Here is a 9939-nt window from a genome sequence, read left to right on the forward strand (position 1 = left end):
CCCCCCCCCCCCGAAGTGTATGAGAAGCTGATGCGGGCAGCTGCACATACTCATCCAGACCACCAATATGAACAAATACAAGAGCCGTGGGGGGAGGGGGTTAGTCTGCCAGCTGAGAAAACCACGGAGGCCACCTCTGTCTCTCAACGGCTGGCATGCCTGGAGAGACAACCTGCTGCGGGTGGATGGGAGGAGAGAGATGCAAACAGAGGGAGGAAGCGACAGGCAGGCCGACTTCCTCCTCAACTGAGGACACAGGCTACAAGAATGACAAGCGCACCGGGTGCTGCGGAGCAGGGTGCTGCCCACACCGGGACCCCGGGGCTTCTAGGCGCCAGCTTCGGCGGTCGGCTGGCCTCCACGCGCGGCGCCAGGGGCTGACGGCAAGGCTCGGGCCGGGCTCTCGGGGCAGGACTCTGCCGCCCGCCCGGAGCGCCGGGAAGGAGAGGGGAGGGTGCGGACGCCCAGCTCTTACCCAGGCCGCGGTGGCGGCGGACCCTCGGGCGCTGCGTCCCCGTAGTCCTCGCCAACCTGGCACATGGCTGCGCTGGGTCGTACCGTAGTAAGCGGCGGCGGCGGGGAGACGCGCCCTAATAACGTCAGCGGGACGCCAGCAGGGCTATGACCAGCGGGCTGGGGGCGGAGCGCGCGCTAATGATGTCAGCGCCGCGGCGCCGCGACCGTGACAAACGGGGCGGGGGCGGGGCGCTCCCTAATGACGTTAGCGCCGCGCCGTCGCGGCGGTGACGCGCGGACCTGGCCCGGCCGGGCCGGAACAGGGACAGCGGCGGCGGCGGTGGCAGGCCCGTCCCGGGGATGGCGATGTTCCGCAGCCTGGTGGCTTCGGCTCAGCAACGGCAGCCGCCGGGCGGGTCGGCGGGCGGCGACAGCGGCCTGGAGGCGCAGTACAGCTGCCCGATCTGCCTGGAGGTGTACCACCGGCCTGTGGCCATCGGCAGCTGCGGCCACACGTGAGTGCGCCGGCCTCCGGGACGCCGCGGGGTTGGCACGCCGCTGTGGGGAGGGGTCCGCGCTCGCCCCGGAAGGGGCCCGAGGCCCGCGGCCGCCCGGCGCAGCCCCGGAACCAGGCGCGCGGAGGACTCGGGCGGGGGGCGCGGGGCTCCCTGCGCAGCGCCGTCCCTGTCCTCTGGGCGCGTTCCTCCGCCTCAGCCCAGCCTCCTGCCCGCCAGTCCCGGGCGAGCCTAGCACCCCGTCGGCGCACCGGGCGACCTGCAGCCCTGCCTGGTCCCGGGTTCCCTGGGGTCCGCTGACGGCTTCAGCGGGCCTACCCGCGTATTCAGAGGGCAGCAGGCGACCTCTGCGCCAGTCCCCTTCGATTCAGTCCCCTGGAGACCGGGGTGGGCATTTGTAAATAAATGCCTTGTGGCTCTTGCTATCGACTCTTTTTCGGACCCGCTCTCTGCCTGTCTTGACCGCAGAGGAGAGGTGTTCCCTTAAGTTAGGAGAGAGGCTTGTTTACAGTCTGGTACCGTTTTCTTTGGTTTTTGATGGAGATCTTGGGTCATATCCGTCATTGAGGAACTAGGCGGGCTGGCCTTCGGGACCAGACACCAAGCACCCTGCTAGGGTTTCCAGCTGCACCAGAGCCTCCAGGGGGGTCCTGCAGGGGTGTTTCAGCAACAGAAACCTGAGACTGTGGCTCTCCTCCCAGCCGAGAGCTGCACTCAAGTCTGGGAGCTGCCAGCCTGGTTGGAAGGGAGCCGAGAGCAGAGTGTCTACTCTCCTCCGACTGGCTCCTGGCTGGACAATACAGCGCTTGACGGAAATCAGCAGGGTAGGAAGCGGGGTCGGGAAGGCTCGGTTGCCAGCAAGCAGGGCCACTGAGGCGGTGGGGCTTTTGCGCCCAGGGGTTGGACATAGGTGCATCCAGGCAGGTAGGTGCCCCTAGAACATTTTGCAAACAAGGGCAGCTGACTTGGGAGGCTCCTGATAGAAAGGGGGAGCTGGGCAGCTGTGTGCCCGCTCATCACCTGGGGACAGTGTCGGCATCCAGAAAGCCTTCACTTCCCTCCTCCTCCGTGTCAGGCAGCACACCAGGAGAGCACAGCCACCTTGTCAGGAAGGGCCCTGTGTCTCACTTTGTCACACTGCTGGGGACGTCTTGTCAGGGGCAGCCTCTGAACGGGACTCCGTTCGTGGAAGCACGCGCTGCTGGGTGTTTTTGGGGGTGCTCTGCAGTTTTTAGCCCATCACTGAGAGAACTGCAAGGCTTGACCTGGGCCCAACTTCAGGAAGCCTTTCCTGGTTTTCGGATGGGATCCCGTCGGCACCAACACTTACCCAGCCCTGGGCCACAGCATTTCCAGTCTCCGGGTCTGTACAAATCTGTGTACAGATTTTTCTTTTTCCACACAAGTTTTTTTTTTTTTTCCAGATAAGTCTTTTCTTAAAATGTGGTCTTTAGAATACAGCACTGCACAGAATTGTTATGAAAGCTTCATGTTCTCTAAACCCATCCCCCACCCATGTTTTTCTTGGCAGAATCTGATCTCTCTTCTGTTTCTGAGGCTGGTCCCATGAGAAGCTCTTCCACAGCATCTTCCCTAGAAGACTTCCTCCCTAGCTGTCTGTTCTGTCTCTGTTTCTTACTCTTCCTAAGTTTCTTGTCTGGTGTCGTGAAGGCACATGGCCAACAAGTGCAGAGGACTGAAAGGCTCACGTTTTTCCTTAAAAGAACCTGCTGGCAGTCTAGGTATCTGTCCCGCACAGTCACCTAACCGTGAACAGTCTGCCTCCACAAAACAGAGTTTCTGGTCATGCGAGCAGCCGTGTGTGGGCAGCACCAGACAGAAGAGGAGAAGTCGTGGCGAGGGGGTTTTGGTCAGGAGGTCAGTGGGGCTTGTGGAAGAGCTCCTAAGAGCTCCCCAGGGGCCCCAGAGGGAGCCGGTTATTTCTCATACTCGGGGGACGTCCTGGGCAGTGAGTCCCATCTGGAAGCAGAAGCTGCATGGCTGGGTATGACCCTCTGATGGGCCTTCCCCTGAGGGCCTGTGCGTGTTTGTGGCCGGCTCAGCCTGACCTCCCCTGGCGTCCGCTCTCCTTTCATGCTCTCTCATCGGTGCTGTCCCATAGGTCCTTCTACCTCTGCGTCCCCACATGTAGTCAGTGAGTAGACATCAGAGAGAAATAAGAGCGCTCACATTTAGGGGGAAACGTAGGGAATGATGAGGACACGTGTGTCCTGTGTGGTCGGCGTGCTGTGGCCCTATCGGGTAGGTGCTGTTGCTGTTTCTTTGGTAGAAGAGGCGAAGTTCCCAGGGTTCGCAGCAAAGCCAGAGCTGCACTTGGGCAGTCGGCCAGGCTGGCCTCTGAGCCCCCCACCTCCCCGCCACAAGTGCCCTTGCAGCAGTGACCCTGGAGACCCTGCAGACCGCTAAGCATTGACGGCCCCCTGCCCACCTGCACCCAGACCCAGGAGCGGGCTTCTCTGGGCAGGGTCTGTCACTCCCTGCTTGGCTGTCCACAAGCACGGGTCTCGGTCAGCCATGGGGAGCTCACCTGCATCTGTGTGTGGGTGGCCCAGAACGTGGGCGATTGATATCATCCAGAAAAGGCTTTGGAAGTCGGGCTCTGCCACTGAGAACAACTGCTGGCCTTCGTGGGCCCCCGCACTGTTGGCCTGTGCTGGCACAGCGGTGTGTGTGAGAGGCCAGGGCAGGAGTGAGACACGGCGTTGGTGCCGCCGGAGCCCGTCTAGTGGCGGTCAGGCTGCTCCCCTCATGCCCACGGGTCTGGAGGCAGAGAGCAGACCGCTCAGCTGGCTCTGTCCGCTGTGCTGGCAGAACCTCCCCAAAATAGGCGGCCGCTGCTTATCTGGGGCCGCTCTGAGCACCACGGTCACAGTGTGGAGACTCGGCTGCCAGCCAATGGTGCCTCCGGCTCCTTCGGCACCACGACACACAGACCAGCAGGGCTGTGGGGCAGGCAGGCGGGCGGGTGAGTCCCGGTTCAAGCAGGGGTCCACACATGCCTTCTCAAGACACCAAGCTCCCTGGCCTCCTCCTTCTGGCAAAGAGGTGCCCTTCACCCCGACCTGTGCATCAGTCGTTGGAGACGTGGTCCTGCGGCCTGCCCTGACAGTGTGGTGACTCGTCCCCGAGCGCTCCTGGGGCCTTCCCTCCTGCGCGTGCGTTTTACAGCTTTGTCGAAATAGAATCCCCCCTTCGAAGTATACACACCAGTGGTTCCTGGAGTGTCCCGTGTTGAGTAGGTGTCCCCATTGCAGACAAACCCCGCAGCCCCCACTGAGCTGCGCTCTGTCTGTGCACGGGTCTGTTCCGGGCTTTCCGTGTCAACGGAGTCACACAACACATGTCCTGAGCTTGGCGTTCCCAAGACTCACCCCAGTGGCCAGCGTCCGCCAGTAGCTCACTCATCCTGGGGATAGGCCGCATCCGCATGTCCGTTACCTGTGGGCGACGTGGCTTGTTTCCACCTCGTGGCTCTTGTGGTGGTGCTGCTGTGAGCACCCATTGTGACGGTAGCAAGCTCTCGTCCAGTGACAGCCGAAGTGAGAGGGCTCTGTCGGCCGTTAGGCTAGTCAGACCCTTGGAACGGCAAGAGAGGCAGCCAGGGACACTTGCAGGGTGGGTGTCTTGGCACCTCTGTCACACGCTTGCCGGGGTGCCTGGCGGGCCCTCCCCAGGTAAGGTAAGTGGCAGGTGGTGAAAGAGGCTGCTGGGAATCCTGCATCTGATGGGCCTCAGGCCAAGCTGGGTCTTCTCCTGTGCATGTGTCTCTGCAAACGGTGACAAGCCAGGTGGAGGCCACACCGGAATCCAGCCCGTAGGAGGAGGGCCCAGGCGTGGGCAGCAGGAGGGACTCTGGATCACCCCCGGCTGCCTTCTTCTGGGAAGGAAGTGAAGCTCTGTTGGTGGCGGAGAGAATGCTGGCTGCTTAGCTGAGCTGAGCGTGTACACGTGGGAACACCCTCACATCCCGTGGCCCCCACAGCCGCCCCGCCCGCTCGGTGCACACAGATGATGGCACAGTTGTGCGCACCTGGATCCTTTCAGTCTTCAAAGGGGCTCCCTTTGTCATGGGTGGGGGCTTAGCCCCTGTCCCAGGGCCGAGTGCTCACTCCTCCAGGCCTCCTTCTCAGAATCTGTAGATTCCAGGCCAGGGTCATAGCTGAGCGGCCCCCCACAGCACTTCCTAAGGAGCTGAACCGAGGGGGTCCTGGGATCACGCTCCCTCTTGCTGCCTGCTGGGTGCTCTCCAGCCCCGTGTCCCCGCGGACTGGCTTTCCTTCTGCCTGAATGCCGCTCGGTTCTCTGCAGCGCAGTGGGGGGGGGGGGGCCTCGGGGTGAGGAGGGCTTGCTGCTGCGGCCCACGCACACCTGTAACCACTGGCTGGCCTCTGGATGTCGCATCTCCAGCGACGGCACCAGGAGCCTCGGGCGCCCGAGTGTGTGCCCAGGGCTGTGAGGGTCCCTGCTCAGCGGTCAGGAGCCCAAGCAAGGCCCCTTCCGTCACCACACCTCTGCTCCAGCACTGTCACAAGGCTGGCGACACTTGGCCTGGACACTTGGCCCGGTGCAGTGAGTCTCGGGCCCTGGAGCCCTGTGGTTTCCTCTCCCAGCATTGTTATCTTACTGTCTAAAGCTTTGTGGGTGGAGGGTTTCCAGAGCCCTCCGTGCCGCCTGTGTCCCTTAGAGCACCTGGGGTGCGGGCATCACCGCATGGCCATGAGACAGGCAGGCTGAGCTGTGGGCTGGGCCCAGGGCCGCGGGGCCAGCATGGCTCCCGGAGAGCCCCAGCCACAGCTCCACCAGCCTGCTGGAGACGGCAGTAGGCCCCACAAACCCACAGCTGGGAGGGGACCTGGCGCTGTCGTCATCTAGCCAGAGGAACAGGAATGACGGTCTTCAGAAATGTGCTACTGACGGCAGAGGGGAGCTGAGCTGCCCTGGGAGGCTCAAAGCAGCCAGCGGCCCTCAGGCCCATGTCCCCTCCCCCTGCAGGTTCTGCGGGGAGTGCCTCCAGCCCTGCCTCCAGGTGCCGTCCCCCCTCTGCCCGCTGTGCCGCCTGCCCTTCGACCCCAAGAAGGTAGACAAGGCCGCCCATGTGGAGAAGCAGCTCTCGTCCTACAAGGCGCCCTGCAGGGGCTGCAACAAGAAGGTACCCACCCCCTGCCCCGGGGCGGGCAGGGCTGTGGTCTGCAGCTGCAGGGCCTGCTTCCGCTCTCCACCCCGCTCTCCTCTCCCGCTGAGAGGAACCTGTGCTCTGCGCCTCCCTCACGTTCCCCATCACCCCCGCCCCTGCTGCCTGGCCTGGACTCTGGGTCTTAGGTTGTTGTATGGTCGCTGTGGTAGGGCTAATTTGGGGACATGGGAACTGAGCCTCACCCCTGCTGATGGGGGGACAGAGCCCCAGGCAGAATGGAGGGGGAGCTTCTCCAGTGCTGACCACCACCGCCCACCTGGCCTGTCTCTCCACCCTGCCTGGAGCCCCTCACAGTGGCCCAGCTCCAGGAGCTGATTTTGACTGTGCTATTTGACTGCCGTCTCTCAGCTCAATATAAACATCACACAGAAGGCCACCCCTGGTCGCTTTGTCCTGAGGGCCAGGGTCTGGACGTGCGGGGCTCCCCTGGGTTCCGCAGTGAGGCTGCTGGCCTCCTTCCCAAGACAGAGCAGGCCGGGCCTTCTTGGCTTCGCATGTGCAGCGGGCCCACTTGGATCTGTCCACACTCGCGGGCCCTCGGGGCAGGCCTGAGCAGAGCAGGGAGCCAGGCTGCCCTCAGAGGCCCTTCTCCTGTTACCCTGGACACCTGGGGGGGATCTTGGCCCTGGGGACCTTACCCCGCCAAGCTCGCACCCTCCTCGCGGCTGCCTCGGTCCTGTGAACGTGTTTCCTATCTGTGAAACATTGACTCCCAGCCTGTCGGTGTCGGTGACAAGGCAGGATTGGTGGCATCTGCTCCCGAGGGAGCGGTGACTGCACCTGTCCCTTTTCTTGGGTCATTCCCTTGAGCCACACTGAGGTCTGCGCACCTGGCCCCCTTTCCCTGCCCTGAGGACCTGTGCCCCAGGCCGGGCTGAGGAAAAGGTCGCACTGCGGGCTGGTACGCGTTGGTAAGGGTGCTTGACCGTCCACAAGAACACGGTCCGTCGGCTTCTGTAGCAAGGGCTGTTTCCCCGACACATCTCTTCTGGTCTCACGGGCTGCCCCTGTCTAGTAGCTGGCGGCCAGACGCACCTGCTGATGGGTGTCTGGAGTTTGTGTCGTGGCCGCGAGGCCCACGTGAAGCCTCCCCCCTGCTTTTGCAGCACTGCTGTGCCACCAACGTTGTGGGCAGGGACGGGCCCTGCTGGCTGGTGGTCCTCTCATCCTCTGGAGCCTGACCTTGATGCCACCTCTGTCTCTCTTCCTAGGTGACACTGGCCAAGATGCGGGTGCATGTTTCCTCCTGCATGAAGGTCCAGGAACAAATGGCCAACTGTCCCAAGTTCGTCCCCGTGGTGCCCACGTCGCAGCCCATCCCCAGGTAGGCCGCCCCACTGCGAGTGCTCAGAGCCCCTGTTCCTTGTAGGGGTGGCTCCTGGCCCGTGTTGCTGTCCCTGGAGGAGGTGGGAGAGGCTGTAGTGTCCCCTGTGTGGACAGCCTCGCTGCCGTGCAGGAAGGGGACCCCAAGGAGGGCCAGCAGGGGAGCGTCAGGGGAAGGGATGGGGCCCTGCACGTAGGGGGAGCCAGGTGGGGTGCCCCGGGGTGGTTCACGCTGTAGTTGGGGGCAGTGCCGGCCCCCACTCACCCCCCACCACCATGGCCGCAGCGCCGTCCCCAACAGGTCCACGTTCACCTGCCCCTACTGTGGGGCCCGCAACCTGGACCAGCAGGAGCTGCTCAAGCACTGTGTGGACAACCACCGCAGCGACCCCAACCGCGTGGTGAGTGCCGGGCCCGGGAGGGGGGGGGAGCGGGCTCCCCCGAGCGCTGCTTCAGCCCCTGCCCCGTGTTGCAGGTGTGCCCCATCTGCTCGGCAATGCCCTGGGGGGACCCCAGCTACAAGAGCGCCAACTTCCTGCAGCACCTGTTGCACCGGCACAAATTCTCCTACGACACCTTCGTGGTGCGTGCCCCCCCCCGCGACCCCCGCCTCCACCCCTCCCTCCGTCCCCCATATGCGGTGGCCCACACACCAAGCCCCCACTGGCCCGCAGACCCCCCCCCCCACGCTCACGGCCCTATCACCCGGCGTCCTGGTGGCAGCTGTTCATCTCAAGCCCCGGTCCGTGCGGTCCGAAGCACAGACCCGCTCAGCGCTCGGTCTCCAGGCCAGGTGTCTGCGGGCCGGCGCTGCAGAAGCCCCGTGGTGTCCTCGGGGAGGAGCCCGATGTGGGTCCCGTGCGTGGGCAGCCCACCCCATGACCCCATGGCCCTGGACCTGGCAGCACTGTTCCCTCCAGGGGGCGGACAGAGGGTCTGGCCCTGAGAGGCGGCCGGCGCATCCCCTGTCTTCACTTCCTGTCTTGCAGGATTACAGCATCGATGAGGAAGCTGCCTTCCAGGCTGCCCTGGCTCTGTCTCTCTCCGAGAACTGAAGGCACAGCCCAGCCCCTGGACCTCGGGGGACGGGGCCGCCTCAGGGGACGGGCCATGCGGGTTCTCTGAGGCCCAGCGCCTGCATGGGAGTGCGCCTTGTGGGACACGCGGGGCCTCCCGTGTTGCAGGACGTATGGTCCCAAGCCCGCCAGGGGCGTTGTCGTCGGAGGGTGGCCACCAGTGCTCCTGGCCGAGTGCTGCTGGCTCCCTCGGTGCTTCGGGCTGAGCAGGCGGCCCTCACAGGGCCGGCTCCTTGGGCCTGAGGGCAGTCGGCGGTCTGTCTGTCTCAAAGCCATGCTGTCCTCCACATACGCAGAGAGACCCGTTGTGCCCCACGGCATCCTGCAGGCCTGGCTGCTGGGCAGGGAGTGCGAGGGGAGCCCCAGCCGCCATCTGGCAGCATTTCCAGTTCGCGCACTCGGTACTGGCTTTTGTGATACTTAGAAATTCTGGCATTTTTCTATATTATCCAGTGTGATGATCTTTTCACATTTTATAGAGCAAAGACCGAGCATTACTCTTCATATTGCAATACCCGTGTTTGACTAGGAACAATAGTATTTTTATGGAACATTTACAAAATTATATTTTTAAAAAAAAACAATAAAAAATAAACAGTTGTGGGGTCAGCGCAGGGGAGGGGAAAAAGAGGCGTGGACGCCGGAGCCGGAGCACGCCCTGGGGCTTTGCTCAGACAGATCCTGGTGCAGCTCTGCTGGGTCCCCGGGGGTCGCCAGGAGCTGTTTGTCAGGTCCCCTTTCCTGACCGCCAGGAAGAACCCCCAGGGTCCCCGGCCGCCCGCTTACAGTGGCCGCTGACTCTGCGGCCGCCCCAGCAGCGTAGGCCTCCTCCCGCCAGGGTCCTGGCCCCCGCCCGCTGTCCTGTTCCCAGGGGGACCCCAAACCAGGTCGGTAGGCCACCCCTGGGGGTGACGGGTGGGGCTGGAAGACGCCGTCTTACTCTTTCGGTTCACGGCATAAATTATTGCTCTTTAAAAAAAAAACTTCAATAAAACATTTCAAAGCATCTATAGCAACCTTGACCACTGCGATGCATCTGGGAGGGTGAAAAGCGGGTGGGGCTGGGGTGCAGCCGTGACCTCCCTTTGCTTGAGGTCTGCAGCTGTGTCTGTCCACAGGCAGCTCGAGCACTTGGGGGGACAGTGCTACCCACCTGCCCCAGGCCCCTCCCCGTGAGTACGGCACCTCCCCAGGCTTCCCTCAGCCTGAGGCTCCCCAGGAACATGACCTATCTCAAACTACATCTGGTCCCCAGTGACACACGGTGCAAGTTTGCCAGGCAGTGGTGGTTTTCACCTCCTTCCTGATCATGAGATAAGGTCCCCCGAGGCCAGCAGTGGCCATGGTGGCCTGC

At 63.2% G+C, this 9939-nt stretch overlaps 2 protein-coding genes across 5 annotated transcripts in view; one reads left to right on the forward strand and one right to left on the reverse strand.

Moving 5' to 3' along the window:
* The window catches only part of CTU2 (cytosolic thiouridylase subunit 2), a 9834-nt gene extending 9192 nt beyond the window's left edge, over positions 1–642 (reverse strand). The window contains exon 1 of one of the 3 annotated variants that reach the window (XR_005835553.1): positions 476–642. Coding sequence is in view for 1 of the 3 variants with exons in the window: in XM_040633182.1 (XP_040489116.1) it covers positions 476–540 (65 nt within the window). In the remaining 2 variants the exon portion in view is untranslated. The remainder of the gene's footprint in view (positions 1–475) is intronic. The other 2 variants (XM_040633182.1, XM_040633184.1) reach the window with 2 other exon arrangements.
* An 85-nt stretch (positions 643–727) lies between these two features.
* RNF166 (ring finger protein 166) lies at positions 728–9591 on the forward strand. Of its 2 annotated transcripts, XM_040633187.1 has the most exons (6): positions 728–971; positions 5985–6141; positions 7398–7510; positions 7796–7910; positions 7985–8092; positions 8499–9591. In XM_040633187.1, the coding sequence occupies exons 1-6, from the start codon at positions 817–819 to the stop codon at positions 8562–8564; spliced, it is 714 nt and encodes a 237-aa protein (XP_040489121.1). In that variant the 5' UTR covers positions 728–816; the 3' UTR covers positions 8565–9591. The 2 variants fall into 2 exon arrangements, with proteins under 2 accessions (XP_040489121.1, XP_040489122.1); XM_040633188.1 differs by lacking the exon at positions 5985–6141 and having other exon boundaries at positions 844–971.
* The last annotated feature ends 348 nt before the right edge of the window (positions 9592–9939 follow it).

This window comes from Ursus maritimus, unplaced genomic scaffold (genome assembly GCF_017311325.1).
Source record: "Ursus maritimus isolate PB19 unplaced genomic scaffold, ASM1731132v1 scaffold_19, whole genome shotgun sequence".
In the NCBI taxonomy this organism is placed as follows: domain Eukaryota; kingdom Metazoa; phylum Chordata; class Mammalia; order Carnivora; family Ursidae; genus Ursus; species Ursus maritimus.